At 45.1% G+C, this 20,382-nt stretch overlaps 1 protein-coding gene across 4 annotated transcripts in view; it reads right to left on the bottom strand.

Moving 5' to 3' along the window:
• ZNF462 (zinc finger protein 462) overlaps window positions 1–20,382 on the bottom strand; it is an 89,107-nt gene that overhangs the window by 43,465 nt on the left and 25,260 nt on the right. For all 4 annotated transcript variants that reach the window (XM_066569741.1, XM_066569738.1, XM_066569740.1 and 1 more), the window contains exons 2-3: window positions 6,253–6,503; window positions 101–5,619 (exon numbers count right to left, since the gene is read on the bottom strand). In XM_066569741.1, the coding sequence (XP_066425838.1) occupies window positions 101–5,619; window positions 6,253–6,472 (5,739 nt within the window). In that variant the 5' untranslated portion in view covers window positions 6,473–6,503. The remainder of the gene's footprint in view (window positions 1–100; window positions 5,620–6,252; window positions 6,504–20,382) is intronic.

Here is a 20,382-nt window from a genome sequence, read left to right on the forward strand (position 1 = left end):
TGGTCATTTGGCTGTCAAAGAGAACATGCAAGTGGGCATTGGTGGGCTCCCTGGTGGGGAGCAGGGGGCAGAGAAAGAGACCAGACACACAAATCCTTACCCTCTCTTGTTTGAAATCTGCAAAAGCACCATCTGCATATTTCTGCTTGCTCAAAAGCTGCTTCCTCCTCTCCTGACGTTTGGCACGCTTCTGGAATTCCTCATTGTGACCATTCAAGTGTGCAGTCAGCTCTGCCGTGCTATGCAATTTTGTATCACAGTGCTTGCACTGGTAGACAGGGCTCTGAGAGCGGGTGCCGCTTCCAAGTATGGAAAAGTCCCTCTTCAAATCCTTGCTGTGGTGGTCAGTGTAATGCATGCACAGCAGCTCTGCTGTGCTGAAGGACAGCTTGAAACATTTAATGCACCTGAAGGGAAGCCACTCCATTTCCTGAGCCTCAGCCTCCACCTCAGGCTTTTCAAAGTCGTTCCTCTCCTCGGCTGGGGCTGGTTTTTCATGCTCATCAGCGTACACAGCAGTGAAATATCCCCCCAGCTTGCTGGCGTGCTGCTTCTTGGGGAAAACACCAGGGTGACGCTTCATGTAGTGGGACACGATGCCCTTCTTGCTGAAGGACTGAAAGGAACAGAGCGAGCACTTCTTCTTCTCCACAGCCCTCCTCAGCTCCTCGCTGAGCTGAGGAGTGTCGTCCTTGGGAGGAGATGGAATGATCACTTTATTGGGCTTGTCGCTTACTGTCCTGGAGGCTGCCAGGCAGTGAGTGTAGTAAGCATCAATGTCATGTCTTTTCTGGTAGTGTGCCGCGAGCCCTTTGCGGATGGGGTTGGTGTAGGAGCACAGGGCACACTTGAAGAGGTTGTTCTTGCCCTCCGGCTGTGCCCGGACGTTGTTGTGTTTGATGCGGTAGTGTCTTGCTATCCCCTTCCGGGTGGAGCAGAAATATTTACATAGCTGACACCGGAAAACTGTGTGAGACACTAGGTGAGAACTGGAGAAATGAGGCGCCGGCATGGAGACCTCCCCAACGTCCTCAGCAGCAATTTCTGGGGAGGCCTTGATTTCGGTCACCATGTCTGGCTCCACTGAGGCAGACACCTTTGGCGGTGACTGGGCAAAAACGTCGAACTCGGGCTGGTTGTGGTACTTCTCATAGTGGATTTTCAGCTTCTCGAGGGTTCCGTGGGTGTAGGGGCAGAGTTTGCAGCGGTAAGCACCGTAGCCTTGCTTGAAAATCCTGCTTGTCTCTTCCACGTCGTTCTGAGCTATGTCAGTCGACTGCTCCACGTCGTGCACAAAGTCCTCAGCAGTGACTTTTACTGATGGGTGACGCTTCTGGTAGTGTGTGAGGACGCCATGAATGCGTGTGTTAATGTAGGGGCAGTGTCTGCACTTGTACACAGCCCCTGGGTTAATGTCGATATCCTGAGCAAAGTCTGCTGCCTTCACTTTCATGCCAGGATGCTTTTTGCCGTAATGTGTCAGGAGGCCGTGCAGGTTGTTGTACTCAGACTGGCACACTGTACACTGGTATGGAGTGGAGGAGATGGCAGGATTTGCAGAAGCCAGCTGGACAGTTTTCTCATGGGAAAGGCTGGGATCCTCTGCACACTCTGCATCCTGATCCATCTGTGGTGTTGCTATCTGGTCTTCAGATTCCATCCTGACCCCACCTTCATCAGGCTGTGGCATGGTTTTCTCAGCAGTATCTTTCTCCTTAATGATATCTAACAACACAGATTCATCTCCATTCATGGCCCAAGGGTGAAATGCTTGGTAGTGATTCGTAATATCCCAAATAGAAGATGCTTCAAAAATGCAGTCTCTGCATTTGTAGGTCTTCATCTCTGTTGGCATCACTAGGGCGGGAGGGGAAGGATCAGGACCCGCCCAGAGTTTGGTGGCCATGTAGGTATAATCAACATAATGCTCGGGATGCCTCCTTTGGTAATGCACAAGCAAGCCACTCGGCTCTGTGTGTGAATAAATGCACCATTCACAGTGATAACCAGCTTCTATCAAGCCATCCAGAAACGCCCACCTCAGTATGGATGTCACCGTGGCCTTCAGATTCGGGTGGTCCTTCTTGATATGCTTCCTCAATGCATAGAAGTAAGGGGAGGTGTAGCTGCACTGCCTGCACTTGAGGGCTCTCAGCTTGGACTTGTCCCGCTCGGCGCCAGAGGCGTGGGCGGGCAGGCTGCCAGCCGATTTCTTCTGCCCACGGTCACAGAGGCTCCTGATGGTGGCCGTGTGCTGCCTGATCACGTCCGCGTTGGCTTTGAAGTCGCGGTGCTTCTTCTGGTAGTGGATGAGCACACCCTTCACTGTCCTGTTCCCGTAGTCGCAGTGCTGGCAGAAGAACATCTCGTTCTCCGGAGGGTTCACGGAGCCCTCGCGGCCCAGCTGCTGCATGGACACTGGCGGCCTCTGGATGCCGGGGGGCAGCTCCCCTGCCCTCATCATGGCTGCGGTCGGCGGGGCCTGCCTGATGTACTTGGCCGTGACCTTGATCTCCGGGTGCCTCTTCTGGTAGTGGACGAGCACCCCCACGACAGAGCGGTTGCTGTAGGAGCAGTGTTTGCAGTAGTAGAGCTCCGTAGAGAGGTCTGGGGGTGGTGGAGGGGGTGGTGGAGGCTGAGAACCCAAGCTGGAGAGTTTCGGGGAGATGGGAGCCCCCAGCTCAAAGGACATTTGGGCGAGGGCAGAGCCCCTGTCGACAGAGACTACACGCATGGTCTTCTGGATCCTGAAATATGAGGCCTTTTCTTCGGGGTGTTTTTTCTGGTAGTGCACCAGAACTGAATGCATGTTAGGGCTTGCAAATGAGCACACGTCACAGTCATAAACAACCACAGTGTTGACTGAAGGTTCCTTCTGATTTTCACATTCAGGACTGAAACTCTTGGTGGCACTTTTGTTAAAACCAGCTGGCACACCAGTCCCGCGAGCCACGGGGGTGGAGGTTGCCATAGTTTTTGGAGCAGAATTCAAGATCTCTCTCAGCGTCTGAGACTCTGTGTTCAGCCCTTCTTGCTGCTCGACAACATAGCTCGAAAATATCATTGCATTGTTAATTTTCACTGTGGGATGCATTCTTTGGTAATGTGGCATCAGGCTTCTAACATTTGGGCTTGTGTAAGAGCAGAAGCGGCAGCGGTAAATCAGATCAGAATGATCAAAGTTCAGTACATTCATAGCTTCAGGATGATGCTCCCCATAATGCTGCTGCAGGTCTTCAAAATTCGTGTAGTCAATGTAGCACTCGAGACACCGGTACACTGCGCTGTGATCATTGGGATCCAGGATGTACCTAAAGCTGAATTTGATGTAGGGATGCATGCGCTGGTAGTGGGTGCTAACACTCCTGGCAGATTTGTTGCTGAAATCACAGTGTTTGCAATAGTAAAGCCTGCCAGAGTCGCTGAACTCCGAATTCTCGTTGTTCTGGTCGGTACCGTACATGTTGGACTGGCTGCCCAGAACAGAGGCATTAGGGCTCTGATGGTCCTTCATGCTGACAGCAGAGTAGTAGTCCTCCTCATCCTCAGACAAAGTGAGCTCAATCTCCGCCCCGTTGGTGGAATTGTAGTCGTGCTGCATGCTCCTGAAGCTCGCCTCCTTCTGGGAATCATTAGCCTCCCTGCCCCACATTTGCTGGGGTGCGTAAGAACTGGAAACCTCTATCATTGGTTCTGTTTGCTCTTCCTCTCTGTCCAACTCCACCTCTATCTCCACCTCATTGTCCTCCTCCTCTTCCTCATCATCCTCTACATTAATCACAGCATCCTCCTGCTGTTTGTTTTGGCTGATCTTGCTCTGCAGGTTGCTCGCTATTTCGTCAATCCTAGTTCTCTTTTTCACGGGAGACAGATCCAAAGGGAAGTCGTTTGAGACCTTCCTGGGGGCTTTTGCAACAAAGTTATTTTTAGATGAGAGCCCAAGGATGGAGGTCTGGCTCTTCTTCACCGTGCTGGCAGAGGGGTGAGCATCTGCCTCGCTCTCCTGCGGTGCGTTTGACGGCGGCCCATCGTATTTTGGCAAGTTGTCACAGAAGGAATGCTTGTGCTGCTGATGAACTCGGAGGCCCTTCAAAGTGGTGGTGGAATAGTTGCACAATGTGCACTTGTATGGATGCTGTGAATGGGGCTGGGGCGACTGCTGCTGCTGCTGCTGCTGCTGCTGCTGCGGTTGTGGCTGCGGCGGCTGCGGCTGCACGGGTTCCATCATCCCGGCTGATTTCCTGCCGTTGATATTCCCGCTTTCATAGGACACCGTGCTGTCGTTCAGGGACGAGGCAATGCTCTCAGCCTGGGAGTTCATGGTGTCCCAGTCGGATGTTGCTCCCGTGTGGCACTGCTTGTGGGCACCGAGCTTCAGGGAACTCTTGCAGGTGAAGGGGCACTCGTCACACTTGTAGACAGCCGTCTTCCCAGACAGGTGGATGTTCTCAATGTGACGGGAAATACTTCGGCGGTGCATCGTCAGGAAAGGGCAGAAAGGACACTGGAACCTGTTCATGTATCTCCTGAAAGGAATCCCCTTTGTTTCCAATAGTTTGTTGCCATCAGATCCCATCAGCTGCTCTGCAGACATTCCTGAGGTCTGGTGATCCATAGAGTTTAAGCCATTCTCGCTGTCCATTTCATTTAGCTCTTCATCTGAGCTGGAGTCATTTAGCATACTGCTTGTTTCCAGGTCAGCAGAAGAATTCGTCATATCAGCAATTCCATAGCGGGATCTGTCAGACAAATTAACCATGCCCGAGTTGTGAGGTGACTTAGGCTTCATTTGAGGGTAAGACACAGAAGAAAACTTCGAAGATGTAGAAGAGTTGGGCCTGATGAGTGAATTGCCCATAGATCCCCTGAAGTTTGAGACGTTAGCACTCGACATCTCACGTCCTGTAGTGTTCATGGACATGTAATTCGAGTTTGGAGAGGCACTCTGGGCACTCTTACTCTGCACCTCGGGTGCGCTGGTTCCATCCTGCTGCTGCCTCAGGCTCGACAGGATTTTCACCATGCTGCGGTGCTTCTTCATCATGTGGTCACACCAGCGCTCCCTCCGAGGTGTCTGGTAGCTGCACCACTCACAGCAAAAGTTGCCCCTAGACTTGGTCAGGGGCTTGACCATCGACTCCAAAATGCTCCGCTCCACCACCTCTGCCGGCAGCTCCTTGCAGGGTTCCTGCACTGGCACAGAAGCAGACGTTGATTCAGACACAGCAGCAGCAGCAGCAGCAGCAGCAGCAGGAGCTGAACTCTCTTTCAGGTTGTTTTTGTGATACATTTTCTGGTGCTTAATAATCCTCGCACGCCTGGGTGACTTGTAGGTGCAGAACTGGCAACTGAAAACTTTACCAAACCCTTCATGCATCATGATGTTGTAATTTAGGGAACTAGAAGCCGGTGGCCCCACTGAGCTCCCCCCAGCCTGTGCTCCATGAACCTTCCGTGTGTGCTCTATGAGGAGGTTTTTGGAACGGAAGTAACGCACACAGAACTTGCACTGGAAAAACTTGCTGGTTGGTTTAGGGTTTGGAGCCATATGCTGGCCATAGAAAGTCTGGCTCTGGCTATAGTAACTTCCAGTCCCCATCTGACTTGTTGCATTTTGCCCTAAAATGAGAATTAAGGCGTATATGTAAATTTGTAAATAAAATAAAATTAAAAAAGGCTTTTCCTTCACCCACCCTGTATGCTTAAGAATGTAACCACACCCTGAACTGACAACAACCATTACAGGATTCCCTCACTTGCTTATGGTAATATCTACAGACCTGGCAATGGTCAGAAAAGTGACCATTATGCATAATTTCTACATATAAATGACTGTGGTGTACAGTTTTGGGTGGATAGTTTCCAAAATGACCTTCTTGGGGGGAAAAAATAAAACTAGTTTCAGTTTGAAAACTAACAAAAGTTGTAATTTTGAGGTGGTTCATGGTAGTGAAGAACAACCTTGAAAAAGCTGAAAATGAAAAATCTGTGTGAAGAACCCTATGAAAAGAAGCTGGGAAATAAAACCATCCTCCATGCTTGCATTTGCAGGGAAAAAAATAAAAGCCATGGTCAGAGCCAGTATGGCTGATGCTAGATATCTGCTTTGCTGAGCCAGCCATAAAGATAATGCAGATTTTTAAGCCACAATTAAGGCAGAAACCAAAACACACTGAAATAAGACACATGTAAAATAGGGGGGTAAGAGCTGAGATCTTAAGAGCTGAGATCAGTCTTGGAGTTGAGATTTACCTGCTATGTCATCTGCAATTGCGAATTCATCCTTTACAGAAGAAAATTCAACCTCAGTCTGGTTGCTGGCATTGATGGAACCAGACCTTGGCTGGGTAGGGCTCTCCTCAGAGACATCAGTTGGCTGCAGGAAAGCAGTGTGAACATCCTGTATGTGAGCTTTTAGGTCTTCGTAGGATGGAGCTCGAAAATCGCAGCCATCACACTGCAGGACCTCCATGGTTCAGGATGATCTTTTACATTAGAAAAATCTGCAAGAGAAAACAGGAGAAGAAGAAGAACGGTATGAGTTTACAGCAGCTTTTGGAACAAATCCTGGGAACAGCAAGGTAACGCCAAGCTTTTGATGACTCAGTCACTTGCAGAGATTCCACAAACACAGCGGCGTGGAACTCAACCTTTCCTAACCCTATTAAGAAGCGTCTGCTCAGATTCACAAGAAGTCCTATCTAGGTAGCTCACAAGCTGCTGACTCAACTCTCTGAAAAGTGACTACTGATCCAGTGGACCTTGTCCTCTTGGCTTTTCCATCGGGCTGTTTTTTCAGAATTTGGTCTTGTTCAAAGACCACAGCCCATGTGCAGAGCAATGGCACATTACTCCCAGTCATACACTGGAATTTACTATCAGAATACAGCAGCTTCTGCCTTCAGGAGCCACACTCTAAGCTTCCTGGAAGCTGCCAATTCCTGCCTCACTCAGTACCATGCATCAAAAGCTTCCACAGGGAGAAATCTGTCTTTCTTCACAGCATACTACTATCTGTCCTGATACTGAAAACCTAGACCTAACAGCAAGGTTAGATACACTTACACAAACCCAAGGCAGAATACTTTGCTCCGCCCTACTTCCACCAAGCTTTTAAGGGCACCTCCAGTCTTTGTTAAAATGTTTAGTTTCATTTCTGTCTATTCTAGGGACAAGACCTTTGTGCCTTTAGCAGTCTGGGGGATGGAGACAGCCGGAGGAAGAAAAGGACAGCAACGGGGATAACCACACTGAAAAAATACAATGGAAACATGAGTTACAAAGACTCAAGAGTCATTAGGACTTCCCTGATTTATCCAAAAACCCTGCATGCCTTCAAGTGGAAAGCAACACAAGACACAGTGAAGAACAGTGGTTCAGTTGTGACAATTAATCCTGCGACAGAGGCTGCACTGCCATGAAGGACAGGAGACACAAAGCAAAAGCCAAACAAAAGACTTAGACCCTCCTACCCTGTGCAGTGCTCATGCACAAGAGCCACCTTCCTATGCTAATACAGCAATTGCCTCTTTAAACTTCCATGCATCTGCTGGAAAAGGATGATAAATGGAGCATTTCAGAGGTCCAAGATACAACAGGAGCCCACAGCAACTTAAATCCCATGTGTTTGTTGTATGTGGAGTATGAAGGAAGCAACCTAACAAAGTGAGGAGAAAGCTCCAAAACATTAAGGCACAGAAACAAGAGAGGGTACTGCACCAGGATTTTAGATGAAAGAATGCTTCTCCTGAGAGCCTGCTAAAATAAACTTCTAGCTGGTCAAATTCCGGACAGCCTGAGCACAGAGGCTCTCCTCACATTTACCTTCTCTACTTTGCAGGCTGCACGGTGTCCTTTCTCTCCCCCCACTGCCTCTCACCACCAATAAAGAAAATGAACGCTGCACCAGCTTCTTTTCAGCTAACAAAGTTACAATAATCGAGATACTCAAGCTTTTATGTGCAAGCACCAGACCAAATTGTGTGGAAGAGGTTGCTATCTGCTCTGGATCAAATTACAGCAGTGAGTGAAGCCCCACCCCACGTCTCCTTTAGCACAGTCCATTAGACCTGAAAACAAATTTTTCCATGGAGCAGACGACTCCTGCATTTAGAGCACTTCACAGAAAAGCAGATCATCCAGTTTTCACTACCCATCCCCCAAGCTTAGTCCTTTCATCTCAGCCAAACAAGCCACAGCTCCACTGAATGTGTTTATCACACTTTCAAGAGATATGAGCCCCTGCGTCACTGAAGCTTTAAGACTCACTAAGCTGCCCTAGTCCTCTGAGCTTTGGGAGCAGCCATTTTAGCTCAGACAACTCCTGCACTCAGAGCCTCGGAGCTCCTTGCCTGTGCACAACATGGCCTCACTTATCTCAGCTTCAGCTCAAGCACACCAGCTTTTTATTTTCTTTCTATGTTTTTTCCTCTTTTTTCCCCCCTCCCTTTTTGAACTCCTCCTCCTCAAGGTGATGCTTTAAAAATCACCACACCTCAGAAATCACATCTCCTTCACATTTCTCCTGCATGGCTTGCCCTCCAAAGTCGTGTCCCTGCTCTCCTCTCCCTGTGCCTTTCTCTCAGAGCTGCACCTTCTCTCCTTCAGCAGAAGGTTTCCCCAAAACATCTTCTCAGGGTTGGGTTCCCCTGTCCCATGGATGACAAAACGTGGCTCCACAAAACGCTGCATTCACAGCGTCAAGACACTGGTCCAAGCTGTCCTACAGGCAGAGGCGACACGCAGCTGAGCCTCCTAGGAGCAGCAGGAGCAGGAGGAGGAGGAGGAGGAGGAGGCGCGGGGGAGTGAGGGGGGACAGCAGGCGGGAAGGCTCCAGCCGGGCCTGTCCCTGGGGAGCTCTCCTGCTTGGCGCAGAAGACACACCACCCCACTGCCCTGCCAGATTCCAAAGTCTAATGACCTTTGTTAATCACCACCCAGCCTGTCTGCATCAGCAAACCCTGCCAGCAGACACACCCTTCACACAAAGGCTGTAGCTATGCCTTTTAAGAGAGGTTCTCTGAAAGCTCCATTGTGTGGAAGAGATGAAAAACAACGGCGCGCACACACACAAAAATCTCACTCTTCCCCCCCCCCTCCCCTCAGACCTCGCCCTCCTCAGCCCCCCGAAAACTTCAGACCCTTGAGAACATCACTGCAAAACTCTAAGTTTTGCTCTTTCTCTCTTGGAAAACTAAGCTCTTTCTCTCTTGGAAAACTTCAGGCCAGCTTATGAAATAGAAAACCCGAAGGGAGACCAACGCTGAGGATATGGAAAAAAAAAAGGACAATCCTGGCAGCTCCAAGAGGTGAAAGCCACCACCATCTTCATTCATCTCCAGCACGCAGTGGATGCTTGGAGAATGCATCCTTGAGGATGCTGGTTGCCCTCTACACAAGCTTGAACCAACCATGTTGAGAGATATCATTAATAGCTGCTGATTACAGAACTGATGGAGACTCTCCAATGGGTTCCAGCTCCAATCTCAGCAAGGTCTGCACCACAAAGGCAGCACCAAGCCCAAGAAAGGTTAATCTTACTGCTCTTCCCGTGAGGAACAAGCTCTAGAGCTGAGTGGACTTCAGTGTGATGTTTCCACCACCCATCACCTGCTGAGAGCTAAAAACTCACACTGCCAGTTTGAGCTCATATATCAGAAGAAACTGGAACACAATGTGCATCTTTCTTCTTTTTTGTCCACACGGGAGATGACACCAGGAGAGACTCACCCGGTGAAAAGAGCAAAGAGCATTTTCAAGAGCAGATGTTAAAACACTGTCAAGCCACATCCCAAGCCACGTAGACAAAGCAAAGTTCACATGTCTCCATCATGGTCAGCTAAGCTAACTCATTCCATAACCCTTTACATTTTCAGTAAAAAAATTTAGAGGGAAAATGGAGGTGGAGTGAGACAGGAGTTACCAAATCTAGTAAGTCAGCAGCAGAAGTGTGGGAAGAAAAACCTGAAGCAACCAAACAAAATCACCATTAAATGAATCCATAAATCCCAGAAGCCCTTGAACATATTCACAGGCAATCTCTTGAGACCACATTGTGTATAAATAATATGTGACTTCTAAAATACCCTTACTAATGCAATGCTAACCTCACAAAACATTATTAAAATGCCATTGTCTGGCTAATTTGCATTTACAACGTCTTCTTAAATATGGAGGTATTCTCATTTTTCTTACGAGCAAAAAGCTTTCAAAACATTGGGCAGCAGAGATTCTCAAAGCCACCGTTTTAAAGACACAAGGTGGTCTCAAATCGTCTACAGCATCCTCTCTACACTCATAAATGCCTGAGAACATCTGAGAACAGTTGCATTAGATTTTGAGGTTTTTAAAAATCCAAAACAAAAGATAATTGTGCTTGTTGAACAACAGTAATTACAGAATTTGGCAGCAGCCAAAGTAGTACAAATCATTATGTTTAAGTTTGGTTTTAAAGCTTCAAAATACAAAATTAATTGTGAAGCCCAAGGCACTGACCTCAAAACTGAGCTTCTGTGGTTTGACTACCCATCCGTTATATTTTGAGATGGAGTCAGCAGAGCTTCTCCAAGTTAGGAATATGCACATGCACAACCGCAACTAAAAAGGTCAGACCACACAACACTCCACCAGCTTCCAGCTTAGCATTAGTAACACTGCATGTGAAACAAAGGCATCTCCAGCCCTTCCTCTGGTCAGATGATCAGAGCCCTCTTCATCCCTACAACTGCAGGTTGCACTCAGAGCGCTCATTTTACTCAGCAAAAAGGTGGAGCTGAAGAGAAAATCTCTTCCCCCGAGCTTGGAGCAGGGAAGTGGTTGAGTCACCCTCCTTGGAGGTATTTAAAAGATGTGTGCATATGTACCTTGGGGGCACCATTTAGTGGGTGAACACGAGGACTCCATGGTCCTCGAGGTTTTTCCAGTCTTCCCCACCCATCCAGAATTTAACTACCAAACACCACAGAAACAAAATTTGCTGGCATATAATTACAGATAAGACAAGTTTTCAAAATTCCCATGAGTAACACCTCAGGCATTTTTCTCCTGCTAGAGAAGCCTGGGTTTTATACCAGCGCCTACAGCTGTGCTGAGGACCTTCCAGCCCTGCTGCCTGGGCTCCTGGCCAGGTCCAGCCCCAGGTCCAGCTCTCATCTTTGGTTTTGGGCTTTTTTTGCCCCTGATTTTTTTCTTCTTAAACACTTTTTATAACGTAAGATCACGACAGCAAAAATCAGGACTAAACAAAGAAAATCATAGGAGTAATGCAAAAACTGACACATTTGAGAAACTGGAAACCTGAAGGCTATTCCAACTGGAGGATGCCAACCTCTCCTTTCATTTATGAAAGGAAACCCCATAATTAATTAAGAATTCAGGGAATAAATTCAACTCTCAACTACAGTCAGGTAAACATACTAAACTCATGGGTCTTTTTCAATGACTGAAAAAGTCATTGGAAAAGTCAAGGTATTGGAATTCTTGGTCTTCTGAGGACTGTCTTTGGAGTTACGTCTCTGAGCTGGTAACAACATAAACTAAACTGAAATGCCATGTCTTTCTTCACTATTTTTTTCTTTTTTATTTGATACAACCAGATTTTGAGAGAACTCCATGGGTTGGGTTGCAAGTCCATACTATACATACTTTGTGGTTCATCTTTTCTTGTGAAGGAATTAATGATAAAACTATATCACTGGTTACAGCTTTAATTATCAATATCTCCATACATCCAGTTTTGGGTTGTTTGTTCCGTTCTGAAACTGAACAGCTAAGGACATAAGAGAGCTGATGCTTGTGATTCCATTCTTCAAGTAAAAATTTCTCTTGACTTACATGGAAACATATATCAAAATGTAAGGTATTTTCAGGCTTAACTTTACTATTGAAGATTCGGTACAAATCAATAATAAAAACAATCTAAACTGAGAAGACACAAACTCATTTTCTTCCCAAAATGTCCTTATCCGGCTACCTGAAAGACTGTTTGAACCTGAAGTGGGTTTCAGATCTGATTTCACAAAACGAAGTCTTCTTTTTCTTCTTCTACATGCTTTGTAGATTATCTTCCAAACTTTTCAGAAATCTCCCTGTCTTGGAAAATAGGAGGGCTAACTCCCATACAGTTGATATTTATTTATGTTCCCGAATACAGACACCAAGACCACACTAAATCTGGCACAGCTTGCAAAATCTTCTACGTTAAAAAGTACCTAAACCACATTATTCTTAAAGCTCATGGAAGAGATGATTCTCACTGCTGCCTGAAGAACGGTTGGGTTTTATTTATTTTTCACTTTAAGAAAACAAGGATTCACAGAACCTCTCACATGAATGAGTTTAAATGGGTCCAAATGATTGATACACTGGTATCAACTACACCAGCTCCCCACGACTATGACTTCTCAAAATGGGGGTGGAAAAAAGGCAAAACAAGTAAACAAAATATCCAAAACCCCAGAAAAACATAGTTATTGAGTATTAATACCTATTAGTCATCTCACTGTAAGACCATGGCAGAATAAAGGCACACCATGGATTTTAGAAGAAGGTGTGAAAGGAGAATCACAGATAGTGGCACTTATCTGTCTGCTTCTGCTAGAGATTTACTGATTCAAGCTACCTAAGTGCTGATGACTCCTTCTTTTCTCACAAATAATGTTTCTTTTCTTTCTTTCTGACCTGGGATCTACATATATACCTGATCGGTTAAAAAAAAAAAATACATTAAGAGGCCATCCAAATGCCTGAAGGGTACTTTCAAACTTCAAACTTTTGAAATAAGAGCAGATTGCAAATAAAATGCCACAGTCTTATCAAATGACAAACATAGACTGTTATACAAATTACAATTCTGGCCTTTTTTGTCCCTTTCCTTTGGGTTAGCTGTGAGGCAGTACACGATACAGAGCACAGGCAACAGAGTCTGAGGATAAAGAACTTCCCTGATGAGAAAGGCTCTCAAACATTAAATGCTCTTGCTCCAAGCAAGGCTAGGATGGGTTCTTCTGATCTTCTGAATTACTTTCATGGCAAGTTATTAATCCCTACAGAATTCAGAAAGACACTAAATATATATATGAGAATCTGAACAACCGGATGGTCAGAGTAGGACTTTATTAAGTATGACACTTAATTTGATGCACAGAACTAGTTTAAGAGGGCGGTGAAGCAGGATGGGGCAAAAATTCAGGGCAGAAATGTGGTTTTTGCCACTGGGTTCCCGTGCTAACAGGACATGAGCCAAGTCACTCACCTCCCCCGCACAACCCACAGCCCCTCAGTGCTCTTCTCCACAGACACAAGGGGCAAGAGGGCTGGCCCAGGCGAGGAAAACAGACACCAGAGCCAGCAGCTTGGCTTTTTTACCCTGCTCATTAGTGCTCCCCATATGGCACAATGGAACTGAAAGCACTGGGGTCTGGGGTTTCTAATTTCCAGCCAAGAGTGTATTGGTAATTACCTCGAGTAAGAAAGAGGTGCAAACCCCGGTGTGTGCTGAGTTTGAGAGGGAGAGGAAGAAGATGTCAGTAGGTGGTGCTGAAGAACACGGCAGCACCGGTGCCTGGGTACTCCAGAAAACAACCTAATTCCTTCTCATGCATTTGCAAATACCTTCCAGGAGCTTTCGCACAAAGGATGCATTACCAGCCTCACCCTGGAAGGAGCAGGGGAGGAGCAGGCTCCTCAGCTTGGCACAACCCCAGCAAAGACCTCGTCCTTGCCAGGAAAAGCTGTTTAAAAGGGGGTCCTGCCAGTGGCAAAGCAGGTATGACAAACTCCATGCAGGACCGTGGACTGAAAGAACAGTCAGAAAGTCTGAAGAGAGAAGAGATTATCTCCTGATAGCCATCTGCCCTTAAAACACCCTCCAGTGCCTTCAGAGGTAATCTTGCCATTCACCCTGAACTCCCATGCTCCGTTCCATGATCACTGGCAGTGCTGCGAGCTTTAAAGAGGACCAAATCTCAGTTTGCAAGAAGCACAGTATTTTTACAGAGGCTAAATACAGCTTTATGAACTGGTGACAGGGCTAAACCATGGGAACACAGAAACTGTTGGATTATTTTAGGGGCCACAGAATTTTAATCTTAAGAGATCTGAGATTAGACCAGCCAACACAGCTGGTTTAAAACACATGCAGGCAGTCTGAGTATAGTCACAGAGGTGAAAACCAAGTCACTAGCGCTTAGAAACCACAAATGCAAAAGAGCAAGGCTCTGCTTTGGGCCTCCAGCTAAAAAAATGTGATGCCAAATAAAGCCAGAATATCACTAGCTTGAAAGATGTATGTCAAAAGTTGTTTTTCTGGACTCATGTTCCTCCTTTAGGTGCAGAAACTGAACTGGACCTCTTGTAGCTGTGGTGACAAAGATTGAACTTGGCTGGTGAGAGGAGTAATCTTCCAGCCAGAGATCACTTCCCTAATTTGGCACCACGTTACCCTGTTTGGTCACTCAGGACTCGCTAAGAGAAGTTCACAGGGCAGCTGGGAACCAAAGGAACATTGCCTGGATCAGATCCAAGTGAGCCATAGCCCTCTGCCTGTCTGTCACACCCATAAGAGCTCAGCTTCCTAAGGACCCTGGGGAGTAAGAAGCCCTCTCCCTCAGTCCATCCAGAGATCTTATGTGCTCCAGAAGTACTTTAAAAGTACAAGAGAGCTTGTGAAGAGGATGGAAAAGGACTTTCAGAGGAATGTTTTTAACCCTACAAAACCAAAGGACCAGAATTCATGTTCTGTGCCAGCCAGCAAAGCTGAGTGCAGCAGCACACCACCTCATGCAAGCCCACCTCATGCATGACTCCAATTATAAAGCAAGATCCACTGCTGAAACCCTGCTGGAGGGTGAAAAAATGCTGATTAACGAAGCCTAAAGATTGTTCAGCTCTCCCAGCCCACCCCTCAGAAGCACATGTTTGTTTGAGGAGCTCCACTGACACCCTGGCTATTTTAACACTGCCTTTGTCTCCAGCTATCCCTCCCCTTCCCCCAAGCTTTCTGCTATATTTGACATTTGCAGGGCAGCAAGCAGAAGCTTCTGTGTCCGCCAGTTCATTTCCTCAGGTAATACAAATCCATCACTGACCCATTTATAATACCAGACAGAATACACAGTTTTATTTGCCCACTGACTCACACGCAGCATGGCAGCCAGCATCTCTGCCCCAGGTGAAAGAACATATACTTTTCCAGCACTTGACAGATCTCAGACCGGTGATTACCATTAGGCTGACACCTTTTCTCCTTGACAACCCCTCCCAAGAGTTCTTTTCCACCTGGGCAAGTGAAGGTCCCCTGTCTGTTTTGTGGTGGTGGCACCAAGATGCTGGTCCTGCCAGCTGAGAATGGATGCTGCAGAAAAGGAGGAGCAAGTTGCTGATAACACATTGCCCAAAATAACAACTTATTTGTCCCAAACAACTTCAGATACAGATTTAATCCTTCGGATTGCATGTTGAGGTGCACTATGGAGTGCAGTATCCTGGGTCCCAATGAGAACCTTGCTCCTTTTCCTCCCCATTTTCACTCACTTACTCCTTCCAGGAATCAGATTTTTGCAGTTGGTGTAATAATACAAAGCTCAAGTCTTAAAATAGCACTCTGGCTCATAATCATAATCATTAATGTGATACATAGATGGCAGACAGGCTCTAGAAGAAACCAGGTGGAACATCTACAGTGCACTTCAGGGTTGGAGGAAAGGGAATTCCGAGTGATCCTGCAATTATGGATCACAACATGTGCAAATCGACCAGGGTTAATGAAAGTTCTCCAGCCAGAAAGTGGTTTAATCAAAGAGGAATTAGAAACTATTGCATTAAAACAGGGAAAAAGCTGTTTGTCCCTGTCTGTAAAAAAAAATTATACTTAATTATGCAGGTAATAATTAAGAACAATCTCCCACAAAAAAAAAGAAAAAAAAAAAAGAAACTACAACCAACCTTTTGTTAACCTCATTTCATGTCTTTCCAGTAATAAACATCTTGTGTCCCTCACTACTATGAATGCATTCAAATTAAGGAGAAATCTAGTACTATAGCTCAGTTGTATCAAAAATGGTAAGAAATTGAAGCTCAAGTGGTAAGAAATTGAAGCTCCTAATGGAGTTCTTCTGTCCTAGTTTAATTCTTTTTGCTTTAAATAAGCTGTCTGAGGGTCAGCCACTGACATCCAATTTCTTTTTCTTTCTCCTAAGAAATACTCAAACAGGAAATGGATCATAAAGAATAAAAACAACCCCCTGATTTTCTTTGTAATAAGGGCTTAGATTATAAGCAACTGCATCCTTCAAAAGCTACAATCCTTGCAAATATGTGGACATTGCAGAACTCTTAAGAGTTTTTTTCTCTTCTGCAAGTCCATTACACAACACTTTATTATTTTTTTTTCAGCTGTTGCAGACGCTCTTAATGATTTAAAACTCAGCAATCTTCAGGCATTTAAATTTATCTAGGAAGGTGACAAAATCTAATTTTAGAACAAAATAATCAGTCTCCATTGTCATAATATGACCCTAATTTCTTAAGAACCGTTGTCACGTGGCCTAAAAGATACAGGATGAAACCTGATAAAAGAAAAAGTGAAGCAAAAGCTTCACTCCATAATATGTAAACAATTGCCAAACTGCATATTTAACCCCCAGTGTCTATTGCCACAAGGAAAGTTCTGTTCAAGACTAGGCTGTTAAGATAAATATCTCTCGAGGTAAAAAAAAAAAAAAAAAACAAAACTAAATTATCCAACAACTGAGTAACCTGGAATCTGCACCCAAATCTGCACCCAAATCTTTATTTTTGTAACAGAGGAGATTGCAAGAGATTTTCAGTTTTCCTGGTCTAAAAGAAGAGAATTCTTGGGGAAATTAATTTAAAAAAAAAAACACTTACATGTGTACCTATTAAAAATTTGAACCATCTCCAGTTAGGAGAAAACAAAATGCACTTAAAACCCCAGCAAGATTCTTAGACAAATTCAAGGAAAGGCAGCCCAGTGGCAACTCAGGGTTTGTCAGGATTTTGGTTTTGTGTATAATAAGAAGCAATAAAGACACGCCTCAGGAGAACTGTTAAATAAATGGCCAATAAATGGTCTTCTAATAAGACCTGGCCTTAGAAAAAAAACCCTTATTTTGTTTCATTATTGAAAATTGGTGAGACAGTGGCTCTTCAGGACAGTTATTCTGCTTTTGGCTACGTGCTTTGGGACCCAAAAAGGCTGTTTGGAACTGCAGTGCCTCTGTCTAAATAACTCCATGGCTAGGCAAACCTTGACATTTACTCTGCATGCAAAAGTGCACAGGAGTGGGTTAGATGTTTTTAAGCTAAGAAAGATGGGAAAAAAAAAAATTCAAAAGATGCAAAAGAAACCCAGAAGAGTGAAGCCCCATGGTGGTTTAAAATCCATCTATAAACCAAACAGAACCTTCAGCCTGATGAGATACAAACAGAATTATGGAATTTAGCTTGCCTTTTAATCTGGGGAAGTTCAGAAGTAATGTTCTGAAAGCAAAGGAAGGGTTTTCTGGCTCTCAGTGATTTCAACAAAGTCAATTCACCTATGATAATGACAAAGGCACTTGTGCTGCATTCCACAGTTCCAAAGCAAATGGGTACATAATTCCTATTATCTTTACTGATTATTGTATAACCATTAAAAAAACCCAAAAAACAAACCAAGTTTGACTGAAAGGGAAGGCACTTAAAACCTTCCCAACCTGCTGCTTTTCCAAGATGTACATCTAAGTACTTTCAGTAGATCAAGTGTCTTTGAATCCTCCAGCTCAAGCAAATTTTAAAATAAAGCAGGATTAAGTTCAAAGCAGAACCACGTAAAGAATTCTGTCTCGTTCCTACTAAAGGAATAAAGATGGAAACAAGCAAAAGGAAAAAAAGGAAACAAACAAGCAAAGAAAATCAGAAAGCAAAACCTAAAGTGCGAAGACCTATGTTAGACTCAACTGTTAAAAAAAAAAATAGATTTATGGTGGTTGAAAAGGACAGGGTGCATCTTTTCATTTACAAATGGAGAGGAGACAAGAACAATCACATATATAAACAACATATTCTCCTTGCATGGAGAGTCCAGCTAAGTGAACAGCTCTTCAGACACAGCATTCAGCAACACCACTTGCCAGCCAGGTGGATGTCCTCCCTGTTTCTTTCATCCCAAAAGAGGCATACATGACACCAGAATTCATACAAAGAGTGTTCTGAGACATTTGATTTGTTTTTAGGCAACGTCCTTAAACGGTATGGAAGGGAAAAAAAAAAAAATAGAAGAACATAATGCGGTTTGCAGTCCACTCTAGACTTTTTTCCCTTTTAAAAGTCATTTGAATAAGAGGCATTTGCGCTTTTTTTTTATTCACTTCAAGCAACAAGCATTCATTCAGGCGTGGGTTCTTGTTTGCAGGAATGCAGGCAGAGTCAAAGTTCCACATTAATTTATGACCTCATTGACAAAGTGTCTATGGGAGAAGTGTACAATCAGTTCTGCGCCAATTTCATTTTCCCTTCTGCTGTTTATGGAACACTGGAGCATGACAAAAGACAGGATCATATGTTTCAGGTTTCCATTCATTTATCACAGACAAGTCATTAAGGCCAGCGGAAGTGACTTGTGCTCTCAGAGACAGCAGAGGCTGAAGTATCTCCCTGGTTTTCAAATGGCTGCAAATTCAAAATGAAATCTGAAGGCTCGCGATTTCAAGTTGCAGATAAGAAACAAACAAATCAGACGGCAGCAATACTGACAGTCTACTCCATCCAATCACAACCTGTTCATTTGGCTCACTAAGTTCAGGCCACACTTGTTGGTGGGCTCTGTCTGTGTGAAAAGCAAGTCGGGTGGGTCTGCACCACAAAAAAAAAAAGCCTTCCTCCTTTCCCTGGCAGTGGAGAACCACAAAGAAGTGAAGCAGCCTGGCTCCAGGTCACACAGCTGGTCTGTGGCACAGCCAGCAGCACAAAGTGGCTTTCCAGACCCCAGCCATTCCCTGTGGTGCCACGCTACCTTCCTGTGCCCCTGGAATCCCAGCACTAACTTTCCACCAGAAGAAGAAATTAAAAAATGCTCTCCAGCACGGCAGAAGTTGTAATTCCAGAAGGAAGGGTAAATCAAAACACCACACACAAGGATGCAACTGATGCTCTTTATTTATCTCTGTATTTATTTTCTAGCTGGAGTTGCCATTTCCACCCTTCTGCACAGAATCCAGGCCTTTTGCTGAAGAATTTAGGTCAACTCGGCAAAATGTCTGCAGAGCTGCAGAGAAGAATACCAGTGGAGAGATGGGGTTTGGGGTTGGTGAACATGGTCTAACCCTCATATTACTTGACATGGCAGTGGAGGATGCACATGGTAAAAAAACCTGGTTTTTTAGGGAAGCTTTTTATCAGGGTGAGGAAGAATATTTGTTTTGCAGGGCTGGCAGCTAGAAAAACTGAAATTCTTGGATGATCTGAGAGGCTTTTCTCTTAAAGAGGACCTTGTCCAGACTGCTGAGTCTTTATTCCCAAACTCTTCTAAATAATCAGAAACATAATAATAATCCTATTTTATCAAAGAATCTGGACCAAACCCCATCAACACTCACTAGCAGTCATCAAAGAGAGTCTCCTTTAGAGCACCTTCATAAAGATACCTGCAAGAGGAACTCTCTGGGTCTTCCTTAGTGTCTTTTTTTTTTAAGCAGGAGATATTCAAGGCCATAGAAGAGGAAGTTTGATTTAATCAGACCTCTTTTTCACACATGCTAGCTGGAGCCACAAAAGCATGTGCACACTTCCACTCCACTCTGGCTGACAAAATTTATGACAGCAGCAAACCAAGCAATTAGTTTTCACATGCTGACAGTTGCACCTATCCTTCATTGTTTGTATATCACCACAAGCAAGACAAAGGTATTTTATAGATTTTTTTTTTTAATGTTTAGATTGTAGGAGAATCACGTCCTACAGAACCTTTAGGCTACACATCACCTTCAGCCTATGTTCAACCAGTATGTGAAGCTAGTATGGTTTTTCTGAAAATAAGGTTTTTCAATAAAATAAGTGTTCCCTACTGAGAGTCTGGATGTCTGAGAAAACACATCTTTCCAAAAGGCTCTGTGCTCAGAGCCATGCACAGCCTACCAAGGACTCCTGATCCCATTTCATGTGAACCCAAACTCTGCGAAAGGAGCTTACAGACACAGAGCAGCCTCTGTAGTAATCCAAGATACTGCTGGCATTCCTGCTGAAAGGAAGCACACTGAGCATGCTTCATCCTATGTCTGCAGAGCAGAACCAGCCTGAGCTCTGCTGAAAGCCAAGTGTGTCATGGGCAGCTGTGACTGCGACTTTGCCTGGGCAGAGATGAGGAAAAACACCTCTCCTTTGGGT

Source organism: Molothrus aeneus, chromosome Z (assembly GCF_037042795.1).
Source record: "Molothrus aeneus isolate 106 chromosome Z, BPBGC_Maene_1.0, whole genome shotgun sequence".
NCBI lineage: Eukaryota > Metazoa > Chordata > Aves > Passeriformes > Icteridae > Molothrus > Molothrus aeneus.